The sequence below is a fragment of the Canis lupus genome, chromosome 22 (genome assembly GCF_011100685.1).
Source record: "Canis lupus familiaris isolate Mischka breed German Shepherd chromosome 22, alternate assembly UU_Cfam_GSD_1.0, whole genome shotgun sequence".
Lineage (NCBI taxonomy): Eukaryota > Metazoa > Chordata > Mammalia > Carnivora > Canidae > Canis > Canis lupus.
The window spans coordinates 9073893-9092957 of NC_049243.1; the positions used below are offsets into that span (position 1 = coordinate 9073893).

General features: G+C 43.3%; 1 protein-coding gene across 2 annotated transcripts in view; it reads left to right on the top strand.

The window, feature by feature from the left end:
* Positions 1-19065, top strand: part of VWA8 (von Willebrand factor A domain containing 8) — a 353871-nt gene that overhangs the window by 293836 nt on the left and 40970 nt on the right. For both annotated transcript variants that reach the window (XR_005376290.1, XM_038569648.1), the window contains exons 38-39: positions 10476-10584; positions 13783-13939. Coding sequence is in view for 1 of the 2 variants with exons in the window: in XM_038569648.1 (XP_038425576.1) it covers positions 10476-10584; positions 13783-13939 (266 nt within the window). In the remaining variant the exon portion in view is untranslated. The remainder of the gene's footprint in view (positions 1-10475; positions 10585-13782; positions 13940-19065) is intronic.

Here is a 19065-nt window from a genome sequence, read left to right on the forward strand (position 1 = left end):
AGCCCGAGCTCAGCTGAGTACCCCATCCCCTTAGACTCCACTCAGGCACTCTTCTTTGTATAGAATCTCTCGTACACATACCTAAACCCATTCCCTACGTTAAACTTACTCATCCCCCAAAAATGACATTAAAGCATGTCAAGTTAAGTCAACAGCAGAGTATGAAGTGCATTTCTTAAAACCAGGGTTCCGTTAAGCTCCCTCGCCTGGCTGCACAACTAGAGCACCACACTGCATGAGGACCCAGAGTACAATGATGTCAGCAGAAGGAGACCGACAAGAAAACATTCCTGAGTGTCAAGAAGAATTAGTGTCACTACTAGTAAAAGACAGTGCCAGCACTGAGAAACCACAGAGAGCAGGACTGGCTGCCACCCCACTCACCCCAGTTCAGCCCCCAGACAGTCTCTGGAGGGTGCCTGGCCCCTCTCCCTTCTGAGTGATCCTCTTCATCACCTATGGCCCTGTGGCAGCACTCTTGGAAACACATACAGCTTCATGCTGCAGAGTCCCTGCTGCCTCCTGCCTTTGACCTCCAGGCTTCACAAGAATTAGCGCTGCTGGAGGGGGGGATCCTCAGATCTGGGGGCCCCAGAGCAAAGTGTGGGGAGAGAGGGGAACCACGGGAGGCAAATGCAGAGGGAATGTGCTGGGATGGTAGCCAAGGCTTTTGTCTTTGGGGGAGTCTGAGTTTCAGGGTGTAAAGGGGAGACTGTTGAGAAAAACTGGAAAACTAACACAAAGGAGAAGATGACAAACTCCTTTGTGTTTGCACAAGTCCCTAATGAATTAGAGTCATTATTAGGAACCATTTGTCTGTGTCTAATTACTTTGTAGCTCAGTGTCCATGATATGTGACCTAACCTATGTCCTATAACTGTGCCACAACGTCCTTAGAAAGTTTGACCCATTGGTATTGAGTGTTCTTAACCTGTTGCTCACATAGGAAGCACAACTACAGTTAAAAGAATGTTTCACAAAGCAAGATCCAGTAGAAGTCTTTTCTCCCACCCCAAAGCTTCTGCTTTGCACCTTGCCCCCCCTAAGTTCCAGGAGAGCAGTTAGCAGGTTTCTATATATTCTTGTGGCTTATGTACCTCGAGAGCCATCCTGCAGCTTTGAAATGACCACAGTGGCTGTGGCAAGTGCCGACGATGACACAAAGGTGCTATAACCTCGTCCTGCCCTCTGGATGTTCACGGCAGGGCATCCGTACCGGTAAACCTATCCGACTGCACATTTCCATATACCCCCGGTTGGGGTTCACAGAGTCACTGCAATGCTACTTATCACTTTAAGAAATACGGTTTTTTTAAAAAAATGTGTGTAGAGGTCCACACCTACATAAATGGAGTCTGATAAAAGTGTACATCACAGTTACTTAATGGCTGTGTTTTGCCCATGCTCCACGTGGGAGGCACACTCTCAGCCCATTTGAGCTAGTGCGGCAGCCTGGAATGTTCCCTCACAGAGTGAGCCTTGGAGCACAAACCATTAGTGCTCAGCTACTGAGCAATGCACCACTCTCTCTTAAGTGCACACTGCATATAGCTTATTTCTCTCTGGACTCTCTTTATGACGTTATTTTGCATCCTGATGACTACTTTTGACCCACAGTGGCTGTCAAAAGTGTGTGAGAATGTGGGCCCTGTTGCAAAGGAAGCAAGGAAGACGGTGCTGCCGGATGTTACAACATGGGTTCCACAGAAACTCCACGAACCTGAGGAAATGGTTAAGGAAGCGCAGGCTAAACATCGGTAGGCAACACTTTATAAACATTATTACAGCCTGAGATGATGAACCCATGATTGTATGAAGGATAAACTGGAAGAAGAGAGAGCCAGTGGCAGACTGATTTCAGTGAAAACAAAGAAAATGGAAACCCAGTTGCCAGTATGGGATGCCCTAGAGGAAGTATGCTGTGAGGAGCTGCCCAGCATTGATCCACTGAGCGTTTCTATTTTCAGAGGATTCCTATGTCAGGGGCATTTGTGTGGGTTGCAATCAGTGCTTCCAAGAATTTTTAGAATCTGGTTTGTATTAAAAGCCCCTGTTGCTTCCATCCACTCTAGTGGTACAAATGGCTTTTCTACCCATCCTTTCTTTTCCTTAGCTACGTAACACCTCAGAGAATTCTGTTGACGTGGAAGGCACAAGAGCTTTAAAAATTCCCAAATAGGTTTTACCTCTTAGAACACAAAAATTCAATATGAGACTGAAATCACCTGGCCGGGAAACATCACGAGAGATCATTTAGCTACAGTAATGATAAAAGGACATGACAGTAGCTATCCCTCGCCGGGTCCACCTCGTAATACAACACAACCAAAAGCATTTGCTCGCCAGCTTTGCTATAGCCGAGGTGGCCCTGCATTGTTGACCTTTTCCTTGCCTATGGAAGCCTCATGACCAGGCTGGAATTCACTCCAGTGTTGAATAGTAACCTTTGGAGGGCTCCTGAAAGTTAAAGAGGCAAAAATAGGGTTGACTAAATAAAGACCTGATGGTTTACCCCACTTCCACTGTCTGAATTCAATTAGCAGGTGTTTCTGGGGGAACACTGTAGAATACTGGATGTGCTTGCAAGTGGCAGCGGGGAGGGTGCATTTCTGTGCCAGGAAACTGTTGCCATGCCAATTATTTGTGGGTTTTTTAACATGTGTTTTTGACACTCACACATACACAATGATAACATTTGGTTTCCCATAAGGATTTGTTTGTAGGGCGCCTGGGTGGCTCAGTCGGTTAAGCGTCTGCCTTTGGCTCAGGTCATGATCCCAGGGTCCTGGGATAGAGTCCCACATTGGGCTCCCAGCTCAGTAGGGACTGCTTCTCCCTCTACCACTCCCTCCTATTTATGCTATCTCTCTCTCTTTATCTCTCTCTAAAATATATAAATCTTTTTTTAAAAAATATTTGTCTGTAATTATAGCCTCTTATCCCATGAGACGACATTCTCTTGATCCCATCCTCTATATTCCATTCTCACGTTTTCCAAAAGTCTTCTTCATCTTTTGTGTCTGTTTGAATTGAAGTAGAAGAAAGAGATGAATAAATACTCTAAGTAAATTAAGAGGTTGTTTTGGATGGATTCTGCAGCCTTGTAATTTTGTTGTGGACAGCCAAAGAGCTCTCTATGGGTCAGAGAGCAAGGAGGCCACTACCCACAGACTTGGAGGCCAGGAGGGGGAGTCATCCTGGCCCAGTGAAAGGATAGACCAGAAACTGAGCTGAGGCCTTGCAGGGATCAGAGTCAGGCAGAGGGAGGTGCAGGGTCAGGATTTAAGAACAACCCAGAGAGCCAATAGGGCCATGTGTTTCCTGCCTCTGTTGGGAGACGGCTCTCTGCTGACCCAGAGGCTGGGCCCTGCTGTGCTGTTTGCCAATTATGGGCTGGCAGGAAAGAGCCAGGAAGAGTCCTAGCAGACACCCAGCTGACAGCTCATTGTGGAGAGGTTTGTACACAGGATTAAACTCATATTCTGTTGTGAGCAGTCTCCCACATGTTCATTTAACATATTTATTAAACATCTATTATGTTTAAGGAGATGTGTGTAAGCCACTGTGCCACCTACTGCTGTCAGACAACAACATGTAAAGTAAAATTATAAACTGATACTTGGTCCCCCTTTTTAGCCCAAGTCTGTGAAATCTTTAAAGTGTCCTCTATTTTCATCAAATGGAGTATTTTTGTTGCATAATGATAGACTTAGTGAAGAGAATCATTTCAGTGAGAAAGTTCTTTGTCAGAACCTGTAAACTCAGATTAGAGAAATAACAAAGGATGTATACATAGGTATGTGTTCCAGAACATCGTATCACATAGAGGAAGGGAGGTGTTTTAGATTATAATTTCAAATGTTTAAAAATACTTAACCAAGCACATCACTTGTGCCGGAAAGCAAAATACATATGAGTTGCTAGGAGCATTCAAGCAGAAAGGAGGAGAGTAAGACAGTTTGGTTGAATCTGGGGAGATGCGCAAAGGGGTCCAGCTCAAAGTCAGGAGAGAAGGGCTGCTAGGTGACTTGAAGAAGCCCCTGAGGAAAGACGGGAACTTTTTCTATGCCAGAAGAGTCCACCCACTCCATCAGAGCAAGAGCTGCCACAAGACAGATCACAGACAGCTATTCTGCTTCTTACATGTAATACTACAATCGCCATAACGAGCATTTGTCTTCAGGGCCAGGGAGCAGACCAAGTACACACTCCCCATCCCCTGCCTCATCCTCTCCATCTGCCACTCTGTCTGCTTGCTTATTCCTAGACTTTCAAAGGAAAGACTTGATTTCTCGGTTAGTGTTAAAGGCACTTACAGTGTGAATGCCCTCTGGGCTTAATTACTTAGTATGAATGAACATCAGCCACAGTGTAATTTTTTAATATTAACGATCGAAAATGAGATCCTTTCCTACTTTGTAAAAATGAAGAGGGATTAAAGAGGGCAGGAGGCCATTGCATATTTGAAAGCAGATGTTGCCATCAGCCAGGGAAGACCTGAAGAGGAGAGTTGCATACTTGATGGTTTGCCAGCAGTCGAAATTGGGACACATGAAAGTACCTACAGACAAAGGTATTTTTGTCGTGCATTTCATTATAGAAGCTACATGTTACTTATGAAAACTGGATGAAGGTTTGCTTATTTTTTAACCAGCTGTCTTCATATGAAAGACCATCATTCCTAGGGACATATTCATGTGACTTTCATTGTAGCTATGAAAGAAATTTCTAATCTGTCACAGTGACCTCAGACAGAAATATGTTTTAGGCAGGTATGCTCAGTACCTTATTCTGGCCTGTATCACCCTATGCTGTGACTTTGTTCCCCTTTGTACAGTATTCTTCTAGAAGCAAAGATCCTGTTTCATGTATCTCTGTGTCCCAGTGAGTAGCAGATGTATCATAAACATACACAGGAATGTTGGAATAAGAGAATGAATAAGTTCATTCAGTTGCCTGCTAACCAATCAAGAAGATCGTAGGCTACCCTTAAGCAGTAGGATTTCTGTGCTGGAATTATGATGACAGTTTTGATGTCAAAAAATTCAAAGAATGTCTTCCTTTTAGAAATAGGACATCCTCCAAAAGGTCAACACAATAGCTTCAGCCCTGCTGCCTGTCATTCATCCTTCAACACGCAATTTTATTAATTTGCGTGCAATTGACTCCCAGTAGCAGAAAACCCAATTGACAGTAGCTTAAACTAGAAGGACATGTATTATTTGCTTATGTGGAAGATCAGAGTGAAGGGACTCCAGGGCTGGCTCAGCAGCTCCACAGTGCCAATGGGGACATAAGCTCCTCCATCCTTCCCTCTGCCACCTTCGTCTTGTTGCCAGACGGTTATCAGACGTAGGCTGCACCTCTATGCATCACACCCTCACCCTGTTTCCCAAAGCAGCAAGTGCATATGTGTTTCAGGGGAGGGCAGAGCAGTGCATCCAGGGCAGCAAGAGAGCTCTGGGAGGAAGATGTTTCCCAGAAACCTCCTGATGGACTCTCTCTTCCATCTCAGGCCACATCCTTTTGCCTAAACCAGTCACTGGCAAAGGGCAATGGGATGGCTCTGCTTAATTCCACTCAATAACGATGCATCTGACTTCTGTTTAAAAAGAAGCAAGAGGGTGTGGATGTTGGGTAGGCAACTAGAAATATCTGCTGCACCACACCTAGTCTCCAGCTGGAAAATGAGAATCAGCTATGTTGTCCAGTCATACCTCCAAGAGCTAACTTTTCTTCCAAAATTATATTCTGGCTATTTATATCATTTTATTGATGGTTTTTAAAAATCCTAACTTAAGGAGGATCCTAAAATATATGAGCTTTACCCAGAATTACAAGGCTTTGATGAGTCATGTCCCTTCCCTGCTCTGATTTTGGGTTGCTTTACTCCGGAACATTTTTATGAGTTATATTTTACAAGATCCATGTTTTTTCCATTTTAATTCATACGTAAGAGGATTCCTGGGATCACAGTTTCTAGGATTACGGCACACTTACCTAAAAGGAAGTAGATTGTGTCAGCCGTGAAAAACACAGAGGTCTCAGCGCATACATCACTTTGTATCAAAGGTTGTAAGGGTCCAGGGCGCCTGAGTGGTGTAGTCAGTATGTATCCAACTATTCACCTCTTGATTTTAGCCCAGTTGGTGATCTCAGGGTCATGGGATCAAGCCCCACGTCAGGGTCCACACTCAGCCTGAAATTGCTTAAGACTCACTTCCCCTCAACCCCCTCCCCCTAAAATAAATAAATCTTTTTTTTTTTTTTTTAAGTGGTAAAAGTCCATGATATTTGTGGTTTGGGGAGTATTTTGATCCATTTAAATGAATATAGTAGTATCTATTTCAGTAATTGGGACGACTTACTTAATCTCATTCTAGGTGAAACAAACCCTCAAAGGAAATGCATTCCAAATCCTCAAAGCATACTTCAAAGTATTCAGCAGTTTATCAACCTTTAGAATGACCAGTGGCTCATGTCTGTCTGTCCCCAGGAAACAAGCTTCCTCAAAGGATAGGCCTTCCCTAGTATCTGTTTCAGTTTCTCTCCTGGGTTGGACTGTCTTAGACTTCCTGCCTTGTACTTTTTATGAACCATTGTCAATTCATGTAGAAGATGCCCTAAAATGCCTTTGAAAACGCTTTGGCAGATGTACTAGAGAAATATCTTCCTGTGAGTATAGTGACATTCATAAAATGACACAAAATTAGATAAACTTCCCAAAATGTTTTTGTTTTGTTTTGTTTTGTTTTGTTTTGTTTTGTTTTTAAGTAAGTGTCCTGGAATTCTGTGGTATGTATTTCTCTGGAATAAATCGGGTTTGGGCTGATGATTGTTTTTGTCAAGAATTTGTCAATTTTGAAACCTCTCTAGGCTCCCATTTGGGATTGACTTATGGCTGCCGTGTTGTTGGCAATGTAAGCAATGCCATTTCCCGGCAGATGGCCTGGGAAGACACAGGCGGCAAAGAACATACCAGTTCCTTTCTGCCCAGAAGTTTCATAGCCAATTTTCTGCTTCCCTGTTGGCCCATTGTAGGTGTCTTTGCAACTCCAAGAGCATGATTTCAGGGGTCATGGAAAGGGGCAATTTGAAAGGCTTCTTTTGTCTTGTGCCATCATTTTTAGTATTTGTTCTTAAAAATGATGCTCAGAATAGTTAGTCTTATAATGCTGTCATTGCTCAGACCATTTTTGGCACTTCATCTTTTAGGGTGGGCCTAAAGCAGAGTCACAACTCTTATCAGCAAACTAATCTTATTATTGTATAAATATACCTGTTTGGGGTAAAACCCCAAATTGATCACCTTATTCACCAGATTTGGAATCAGAGCATCCCAACAGTAGGTGGAATGGTAGAAATCATTCAGTTCAACCCCCTTAGTTCTTGATGAGAAAGTTGACGGCCAGAAAAGTTAATTGACTTGCCAAAGGGTACATAACGAGTTAGCAAATAGTTTATACAAGAAATCAACTCTAAGTATCCTTTGGTTGTTGATTAAAAATCAAATTTAGTTTTAACATTAAAAAAAATTTTTTTTATTTAGTTTTAACACATAGTTGCCACTATTAAAGATATTAAAGAAGTCTAAAGAATAGACTCCCCTAGAAGCCATCCAGAAGTGTTTCTGAGTGGTGACACGATTGTCATAAGTGCATCTTTTTAAAACCCTATATTATCATAGTAAATATATCTCCATTTGTAAGTTCCATTGTATTTGGAAAAGCCAACTAGACTATAGTTATAACTTTTATATAAGTTTCTTAAATTAGCAACAGAATAAAACCCTATCCTAGTTCTTAAACATTCCTTGTTTTTCTCATTTCTCAAGGAGAACATCTCGAGGATGCTACAAAGAGCTCCAGACAGTATCTGCTGGGCTGAGGCAAGCTTGTCCTTGTGCTGTGCAGTCCAGTGAAATAGCCACTACCCACATGTGGTTATTTAAATTTAAGTTTTAGTTAATAAGTAAAATTTAAAATTCAGGACCTCAAGTACTCAGTAGCCACAGCGGGCTATTAGCTACCATATAAGATACCATAAATGAAAACATTTCCATCAACACAGAAAATTTTATTGGTTAGTGCTGGTCTAGCCAGTATACATATTTTAATATTTTAATCTCTTACATTACCTCTGGAGAAGTTAGAAAGTGGTGACAAGTTCTGGAAAAGTTTATTTTTTTGTTTTTGGGGGTTTTGTGGTATTTTTAAAGATTTTATTTATTCATGAGACATACAGAGAGAGAGGCAGAGACATAGGCAGGGAGAGAAGCAGGCTCCCTGCAAGGAGCTGGACGCAGGACTTGACCCAGGACCCTGGGATCATGTCCTGAGCAGAAGGCAGATGCTCAACCACTGAGCCACCCAGGTGCCCCTGGAAAAGTTTTTTAAATGTTTATTTGTTCTCTAAATGTTTCTAGCTATTCTGCATAGTTTAATTTTAAAAAGGAGAAAATATTTATTTTCATCCATTTTTAGAACCTGATTATGTGAGTGGAATTCATATCAATTGTCATGTCCTGGTTGCTAAAATTTTCTTAAAGTATGCTAAAATTGTGGCCAAAACTCCGTTAATCTTGCCAAAGCTATTGGCAGACATCTCTCTATGATGTTGTAACATTTGAAATTAGTCTGGACATAGACAAGGCAAGTCATGTTGAATTCATTCTTTTTTTTTTTTTAAGATTTTATTTACTTATTCGTGAGAGACACAGAAGCAGAGACCCAGGCAGAGGGAGAAGCAGGCTTCCTGAAGGGAGCCAGATGCGGGACTCGATCCCAAGACCCCAGGATTACAACCTGAGCTGAAGGCAGACGCTCAACCACTGAGCCACCCAGGCGTCCCTGAATTCATTCTTTTTTTTTTTTTTTTTTTAAGATTTATTTATTTATTTTTGATAGACAGAGAGAGAGAGAGAGAGAGAGAGAGAGGCAGAGACACAGGAGGAGGGAGAAGCAGGCTCCATGCCGGGAGCTCGATGTGGGACTCGATCCCGGGTCTCCAGGATCGTGCCCTGGGCCAAAGGCAGGCGCTAAACCGCTGAGCCACCCAGGGATCCCCCCCGAATTCATTCTTAATAGTCATTTCATTTGTAAAGATTCTAAATTACTTGCCCACCTTCATTAATTCAGCATCCAGAATGAAAGGGCAGGTGCTAACAGGGAATGGGTCGGCTCTAAAGACTGACCTGGCATCAGGCTTTGGGGCCATCTGCAAGCCTCCCTCCTCCACCCTAAGCAATTAGAGAGCAGTGACCTGTCCTCCGTGGCTTTTGCAGGCCCCATGGTACTTCACATGATGTCCTGCCAGTACATCTTCTAGAAGTCTTATTAGACAAATAAATGGATCTTGATCTGATCTGCCCTGGAAATCATTACATTTGACAGCAGGCTCATAGGATTCATGAAGTGGGACTCCTTCAAGTTGTTTTTTTTTTTTTTTTTTTTTTATGATAGTCACACACAGAGAGAGAGAGAGAGAGAGAAAGAGAGAGAGGCAAAGACAGACAGAGGGAGAAGCAGGCTCCATGCACCGGGAGCCTGACGTGGGATTCGATCCCAGGTCTCCAGGATCGTGCCCTGGGCCAAAGGCAGGCGCTAAACCGCTGCGCCACCCAGGGATCCCCTTCAAGTTCTTTTTATTGTGGAGTGATATCTACTGAACTAACTTAGTAGGACTGGAATTCTTGGGTGATTATCAGTCATTTTGATGAATCTGTGCTGAATGAAATTAGGGACCATGAGCCACAGGCTCTCACGGAGGAGGGCTAAAACGCAGCTTCTTCTGTTTGCTGCTGCAGAAACAGTAAATCTGGTTTTAAAATAAAGATGAATTAGGAAAGCCTATTATGTTTTGTAAAACACCATAATAAAATTAGAGAGGGTTGGGAAAATGAATGAGGGGTTTTTCATGTCTGTGTGTAGGCCACTGAAGCACACATAGATACATTTCCTGTTTTTCTTTTCCATGTATTTTATACAAAGTATTTCTCAGAAGACTGGGATTTCTTTAAAAATTAATTTTCTTTGCAAACGTGTATCTGCCATTACTCGGCTGGAACAGCTGGGCAGTGATCCTTTTCATCCATCCAGAGCGTCAGTCTCCAGTGAGATCCACTTTCCCTGCGTCTGGTGGGTGTTGTGCCTTGTGTAAATGCCTGAGGCATGTCCTGCCCCAGGAGAATTCGGAAACTGTAACTCAGTCCAGTTTTTCTTTTTTTTTTTTTAAGGAAATTTTTTTAATTAAATGTTTGCTTCCCAACAAAATGGATATTAAATATGATGAAATTTTTTTTTTTTTTTTTTTTTTTTTTTTTTTTTTTTTGGCGAGACACTGACAGCAACCGTTGTGTCCTGTAGGCCTAAGGTTATAAGATACCTTAAAGATTTGGGGGAAAAGAATTCTTCCTGCCCTAGAGTTTCTGGTGTTGGTCATGAAATAGTGATAATGTCTCAATTCTTCATTTGTAGATCACGATCCACAGAGACAGTGGCAAAGATGTGAGTTCCCCCAAACACGGGAAGGAGGACCCGGACAACATGCCCCATGTGGGCGGCAATACTTGGGCTGGCGGAACAGGTTGGTAGCCCTGGCATTCTCCTGCGTCGAGCTCCCCGAGGCCCCACAGGCCCATATAAACTGCACACCACCCCTGAGAAGGTTCAGGGACCCTCTGTCATCTCTGCGACCCCCGTGAGTCAGGTGGACTGTGCCTTTCACCCTGTGTCCCAGCATGACATCACACGTGGAAAAACCGTGGCACTGGGAGTCCCACAGACTCTGCCATCCTGGGCCCTGAGACCATTCTGAACCCCCAACCTTGCTACATCAGTAAGAGGGGAAAATATTAACTACCTTACAAGGTGGTGATGAGGATTAAACAAAATCATGATCATGAAGTGCTGAGCCCAGGACCTGGTCTGAAGAATGCATTCGTTATAAATGTTAATCCCTTCTTTTAAATTCCGTGCCCTTGGCATGCTGCCTGCAATCTATAGTAGATTCCTTGTTGACCAGCTGACTTGGAAGAGGAGTGGGCCTTGCCTTCCACATCTCAGAAGTGAGTATATGGAGGATGCAGGATTTTGAGATAAGAGAGTTGGTTGCAGTTGGAACCGGTGGCTGTGGTCTATTCCTTCCTCTTGGCTGCCTGACGGGAGCATTGTTCCCATGCCTGCTGTCTTCCTCCTTCCTCGGCGACAGCTGAAGCAGACACATCTGCTGGGCTGCAGGAATAGGGCCAGACGGTGTGCGCACTGTCCGATCTTATCTTGGCCAGGAGCAGTGCTGGCACGAGCTCCATACTTCGCCTTCCCTTAGGATGGTGTGTGCCTCTTGGCCTTGACAGGCTCAGGAGGAAATGGCTTTCTATGCTGAGACAATGTGCTATCACATAGGCCTGGAGACTTCTTGCCTGTTCTGTTTATTCATCAAGCATCAGCTTTAAAGAAAGGGTATTTTTAGAAATGTCCTTTGATCTTGAAATTAGTGTCAAGCCAGCAAGATTAATCCATATGGAATGCATTGTGGAGCGAGGTGGCCAGATGCAGGTCTTTCCCAGCAGTGGGCTTACTCTGGAGCAGAGGTTCTCGCTTTTTATTCAGTTTGACTCTACTAGTTCACCTCTGTCCAGACTGAAGGCCCTGCTTTTGTTTCCCTTAGCCTTTATTTTTCCATCTGTTGGATCTTTTTGGCTTCAAATTCTCTGTCATTCTCCCTCAGAATTCTCTACGTGGAACTTAGCACTGACTCAAGTCACTTGATCCCTCTTTCATCATCAGAGCGCCTCCTTTGCTTATTTTCCCGTATCTTTGAAGCTGATTTAGGATGTCCAGGGTTAGCTTCAAGATTATGCCTTGAAGTCTAGAACCTCTGACCAGCATTTTCATTTAAATAGTACAAATTAAGGGCTCTTGGAAGTAGACGTCACGAAGAGCTCCCCACTCATGCCCTCTCCGCCCCAGTGCAACTTGCCCCACGGGCTTCCTGGGACCCATGCTGAGCATTGTTCATACCACCTTCTGAACAATTGTGGGTGTTTTTCCTCTACACCAAAACTGACATCATCTCGGCTCCCAGGAAGCCTTGAGTGCTAATCCATGACCCCTATGTACCCCACTCCGCAATGTCTGAGAGGAACTTCCTTTAGGAAGGGAATCATCCACAGAAACAGCTTTTTTGCCTCCGTCGCTCACTCATTTTCCAGTTACTGGGCCCCTCTGCCTACAGGCTGTCCCTGAGTGAGAGCCAGCAATCACACACATCTAAGAAGCAATTTTCCACCACTGATTTCTAAATAAAAATGAAATCAGATGTACTCCAATCAAAGGGTAAACAGACTATTATTAATAGGCTCTTCTCCTGGTATTTCCCCAGAGGAAATGACCTACCTAGACTTTGGTAAGGGAAGCAGTGCGTGCTGAGTTCCTACCTTTAGTTTATTACACCAGTTATGGCTCCAAAGGAGAAAAGATAAATGTGACATAATTTAACTGAAGCCTAAAAGCTTTCAAAATTTCCACTTCATTAAACTTAGAAATGACCTCATTCTATGTGACTGGAAGTTGTCTGAATAATAATAGTAAGAGCAGCCGCTTATAATGTAGTTCTTACTTTGCACCAGTTACCGTTCTAAGCACTTAGCCTCGTGACAATGCCAAGAAGTAAATATTAGCGACTCCATTTTACAGAACAGGAGACTGAGACACCATGAAGTTAAGGAACCTCCTTCAAGGACACACAACCTAGCGCACGGACACAGGATTCAGATTCAGGCAGTCCAGTTTAACTATACAACCCTCTGCTACGTAACACTAGTCTCTGATACAATATGATACGATACTCCCCCCCCAATATTGAATTCTCGTCTAAGTGCCCAAGTTACGTGTGAATGAACAAAAGAAACTGATTGCTAGTATTTTAATCATTATAAAACAGAGGTAATAAACTGGTAGCCCAGAGGCCCAGGCTAACCAATATATGTATTTGGGGGGTCAGCAGCACAGTGTTTTATGATCATTTGAATCTGAATGTATTGAGACAAGGCAGGCTTTCTCTAGCTAGCCAAAGTCCTCACCACCTCTTATAGTTTTATCTACCTGGACTTCCAGGCATTTAATTTATATTTACAACATAAACGGTTTACACAAGGTACACTTACAAGCATGCAGACTAGGGCTTATATTAGGAAATCTGTTCTGAAGCTGACAGTCCCTAAGGCTGACTGTATCTCTATCCTAGCTGTCTCTCTCTTACTTTAGGGAAAAATAAGGTAACATGTGAGAGACAAGGAGTGTTGCTCATTTAATTAACAAACACATAACAAGTTATCTGTGGTGTTCAAGCCACTCTTATAGGTGCAAATGTGTAAGATACAATCCCACCCACTAATTAGTGAGACCAGAAAAAAAATATATTAAAAAATAATAAATAGTGGCCAGGAGTGCTCCCTGTCAGGTGGAGTCCTCATCAGAGGAGGTGCCCTGGAATTTGGACTGACCCTTGAACTATGGGATAAACCCTGGCTGGATAGAGAAGAGAAAGGACACCCTAGACAGGGGGATCCCCTTTGTTTCCAGAGAGAGGTCATCTGAATATTGAATTACTAATTAGGTGCAGTTAACATGCTTCACGGGACTGCTTTCGAGCCGAGATCTGACTTTTTTGTCTTGTTGAATGTGGAGTCCCTGTCAATGGGTGAAGGGAGGCCTTGAAATCCAGGCCAATGAGCCTGTGGCTTTTTAGACTCACCACTGGATTTTTGTGGCTTCCTTCCAGGAGGAAGAGACACCGCAGGGCTAGGTGGCAAAGGAGGTCCCTACCGGCTGGACGCAGGCCATACCGTGTACCAGGTGTCCGAGGCTGAGAAGGACGCAGTTCCCGAGGAGGTCAAGAGAGCCGCCAGAGAGATGGGCCAGAAAGCATTTCAGCAGCGGTGAGTGGGCCACTGCCTGGGCAGGTTGGCCTCTGTGGCCGTGGGGTGGCCGAACCTGAGTTGCCCCCCAGCCCTCACATTCTCCACCTCCCACAGCACAAACAGAGACCCCTACCGCCCACCTCCCCAGCACAGACAGACAAGCGAACATAATGCCTTGTCCTTTTTGCTTGATGTATTAAATGCATCGATCCCATATGGCTGAGTAGAAAAGGGAGCTGAGCCCATTAGAAAGGAAAACCAAAGATAACAGCTCTTAGGAGAAATTAAAGTTCAAGACCCTCCATCCATATCGCTTCTTAGTCTCCAAAGGGAATTTAGAAAAGTCTCCGTGATGTTCTCTTCCTGCCCTCAGGAATCTCGTGGATATATGTGGGGACGGGACTCATGAACACGCACACTCACACTCACATGCTCACACACTCAAGTGCTACAGTCACGTGGTATGGGAGCTGTGCCCCCTGCCCCATGCAGTCAAGCCTAAGGTAGGTGAGGTGGGGCCTGAGCTGAGCCAGAATTTGGATCTGCCAGGAGGGGAAACCTAAATGAGCAGAGACCCCAGAGCAGGATGAGCGTAGTGTCTGTGGCGGAGAGAGCCAGCTGGCCTCCCCAGAATAAAGGGTTCCAGCTGGGGTGGTGGGGAGCGAGGTTGAATGTGGAGTCCCTGTCAGTGGGTGAAGGGAGGCCTTGAAATCCAGGCCAACAAGCCTGTGGCTTTTAGATGATCCAGAACCAATCTGGGCCACTTGGATTGGAACCATCTAAAGAATAAGAATCCGCGTGATGCTTTCACTAGACATCCACATGTGTTCCGTAGCCAAAAGCAAAAAATACCAAAAGATGGGCAATATCTCCTTCAGGATTGAGGGAATCGGTGGTGCTTTGGGAGGCAGATTTACACCGTCATGCCCAATGGAAGGGACTGAGTGCCGTTGGAAAAAAGCATGCTCCAGTGTATGTGAGTTATGAAGTTCCTCCCACGTAGAACATCTGGTATTACGTTACACGCTGTGCTTACACATCCTGCAAATAAACAGCACAGAACAATAGGGACAAAAATGCGGGCCCCTCCTGCCCCACCCTCAGGAAAGCCTGAAGGACCCTCGTGTACCCAGCAGGTAAATAAGGCAAGAGTGTCACTCCCAGCCTTTCTGCTGACTTCCCTGGAGACCTGAAACTATTTATTTATGCTCACTGTGCCCACAATTTTTCTTCTGGAGATGGGTAACTTTCCTCTCTCCTTCTCTGAGAGGGAACAGATAACTGTTAGAAATGAAAGCAATTTAAATTTCTCAAAAAAAGGTGGAAGGAATGCTATATGAAAGAACTTGTTAGGATTCAAATACTGTTCTACATTTCATATAAACAAAACATCCATTTAGGAAAAGAACCAGAATATTAGATATGCATCATTCTCCCCTCCCCGACTAACGAGCTCCTGTTGTTGCCATGCTCAGAGGGGTCTCAATTTTGCACAAGGAGACAAATAGAGAGAGTGCTTTGATACACATAGCACATGGCGAGGCAGAAAGACCTTTCAGTGGTGCTTGGGCACAAGTATACAACCCCTTTTGTGATTTCCATGGTAGGGATAAGGAACCTGGTTCTATTAACCACCAGCCTGCAGGGAAAAGATGTCAAGGAGCATTCATAAGGCAACTAATTTAGTGGCAGTGGGAAAGGAAAGAGAAAACATGGGGAAGGGAGTAAGAAAAGCATATACCTCTGCTAATCACTGCAGAGAAGAATCTAGTCCAAGTAAAAGAGAAGACCATATGGTGATTGAAAGACAGGAGGTGAGCAAGAGTATGAGAAAAGAGAGGAAGAAATAAAAACACGTGGAAATCCTGAGAAGTTCAGGGCATAGCAAAACAGAGAGCAAGGTGGGTGCTTTCTACTTTCCGGTAGTAATTACTCCTCTTTGGTGAGTGTCCAACTTAGTACTGCTAAAGGCTCTCTCTTAACGTTATGTATTATGAAACTTTTCAAACATAAATAAAAGGAGAGAGACCCAGAGAGAGAACCTGATGGACCTGCTCTCCCAACTTCAAAAAGAAAAATCTGGCTCCACTCCCAGTCCCCACCCCTGGATTGTTTTGAAGCTAATCCAAGATGTCCTATCTTTTCATTGTAAATATTTCAGAGTAAACCTCTGAAAGGTAAGACCCCCTAAAAAAATAAAAACACACACTACGATTATCATGTCTTTAAAAGGTAATCGTTCTTCACTGTCATCAAATAGTCTGTTTTAAAGCTATTTTGCAACTCTCGGTACATGTAGAATGAGGTCATTTATGCTTTTTAAGCTTTATCATGGCCTATACCTTTTCTCCATGCTTCTTCTCACTCTTTCCCCCTATTATGTTATTTGTATTAAGAGTTGATTGCTTCTCCACTTTTAGTCCCTTGAGGGCAGGGCATTTTGTTCTCTACTGTAGCCCCAGTACCTCGAATTCAGTGCACTCATTCCACACTGGTGGAATGAATAATGCATGCATGAATAGCAACGCTTTATTCACAGATTGGCTAATACTTAATTCAGAAACTGGCTAAAACCAGATTGGGTCAGGGGATGGGTGAAATGAGTGATGGGTATGAAGGAGAGCACTCGTCATGATGACTAATATAAACTGTATATTAACTAACTGGAATTAAAATAAAAACTTAAGGGACACCCTAGGTGGCTCAGCAGTTGAGCATCTGCCTTCGGCTCAGGGCTTGATCCCAGAGTCCCGGGATCGAGTCCCACGTCGGGGTCCCTGCATGGAGCCTGCTTCTCCCTCTGCCTATGTCTCTGCCTCTCTCTGTGTGTCTCTCATGAATAAATAAGTAAAATCTTTTTAAAAATAAATAAATAAATAAAAACTTTCAAAAAAAAGAAAAGAAACTGGCTAAATCAGACTGACAGCCACACCCAGCCATCCGCCTAGAGGTCCCCCATATTGCCTTATGGAGCCTAACGCTACTGATAGGCTCTTGTCATCATCAAAATGGCCTCTAGTTAGCATTCACTTGTATCTGGATTCCAGTTTGATGCCTCTTTCTGTACATCAAGAATTGATGATACCGTACAACTGAAACTATGCTGTATATTAATTAACTGGGATTTAAATTAAAACTTCGAAAGATTGATTCGGGAGGACTAACAGAGGTAGACAATATAAGACATGCAGAAAGCAGGGCAGAAACATTAAACCAACAAACTATGAATGAAATCGATGGTGAGGTACTTTTCCATGCCTAAAAGAGCATTTAAGGTGGGCACCAGCTGTGGACGTTGTACCTACAACCATTTGTAAAACTAATCAGCCTTACACAGTAGATCTCAGCTTATGTTTGTTTTCCTCATAACTGATCCAAAATTATAGTATTTAAGGCTGACCTATAAGAAAAGTAAAATGAGAACCAAAATTCCCAGACTCTTACGTAACAATAAATATACCCTTTAAAAATATACCGTGCCAACAAAATGCAGTTAGTCCACATAGATTACTAGGATGTGAAGCAGCTGTGCCCTGCAGTTTTGATCAGGGTTAAAGCAGCAAAAAGACATATTTCCAGCTAGTTTTGCGGGCTTGAGAGTATTAACACCGGGAAGCTTATCTGATCCAGAGGCTAAAATTTCCTATTTTCTTTCCCCATTCCCTGCTTCGGTCTTCATCTTTCAGAATTTATCAGCTTTGAACACCTTGTAGGTGATCTTTCTGAAAGCTGACACAACCTGGAATATGATTTCCAGATTTCTTCATAATTACAACAGTATGTGGTGTGTTTTTGGGTGCAACATGATCGTGCCCGAGGTAGCCCTATAACTGGAGCTGATTCTCATCTGACTACAAAGACCAGTCTGCCCAAGGTGACTTGCCAACTGCCTGACTCCTTCTTGACATGTGTGTGTATGTCTGTGTATTTTTCCCCCTGCTAAGGACAAGCTGTATTTTTTTTCTAACCTCCCTTTGGAAAAGTACTAATCTCCCTTCTTTGGGAAAGAGCATATTAGCTTCCTATGAATGAAGGGGGGAAGTAGCATATCCTGCAATGTTCCTGGTGCCCAGCTTCTGTCAGCCTTGACACTTGAGACATAACTTAATCTAATGAAAATTTATAGAGAAGTTTAAGAGATTGCCAAAACCAAACATAAGAGGTATTGTTAGGAGGTCAAGTCCCATACACATATTCCTAGCTATTCTTCAGAACAGAGTAAATTAGATTTAGAAGGGCCCCTTGGCATGTCACCTTGGGAAACACCATTCAGCTATTATTTACCTTTTGATAGTCAGTGTTTTCAAAGTGCTACCTAACAGCATTTATTGAGTGCTACCAAGTGCCAGGCATTGTGCTAGATACTAGAAATTCACAGAAAAAAATAAGGCTATTTCTTCTCCCAGAGGAATAGAAGAGAAACTATCCATGTGGTAAATGTATTTTTCATGAAATTTTTGGTTTAATTATACATACACACACACACATATGCATATGTATTCATTTTTGTGTACTCGATCTCAATGTAAAGCATATTTCCTTCTGTGGAAAATAAAATTTGAAAACATTATGAAACAAGGAAACAGACTTCTCTAGTAAAAGCTATAACGTGCAGAGGTTTCGTAGTAGGTATCTGTAGGAAAGGCATGAATGGGAATGATCAGTTTTACTGGAGGGATCGAGCAGGATTTCATTGGAAATCCTTCCAGTGGGATCTTGAAAGCTGAGTTGGTGTTAGCTAACCCTTCCAGGTGTTAGGGCAGGAACTGCAGATCTGCCCATGGCCATAGAGACCTATGGTTATGTGTTTCTAACAGGCCTCCAACACTCAGCCCTGTGATGGCTGGATTCTCCTTAGCACTTGGCCTGACTTGGAGGAATAGAGACTATTAATTCTCATTCAGCATTTGGGGTTTCTGTTCCACTCAAGATGATAAATCTATATTTGAGATAAGAGTTTCAGCTATGGACCTGGGATCCATACTCCCATACTCCCAACACTGCACGCATGCATACACGTACATGCACATGTGCACAGCAGTTTAGAAGCCCATGCTATCGCTGGGCTTTGTATATATGTGTTCATTATTGCCTGTCCTAGGATTGGCACCATTACATTTATCAAAACTTACAGAAACATGATC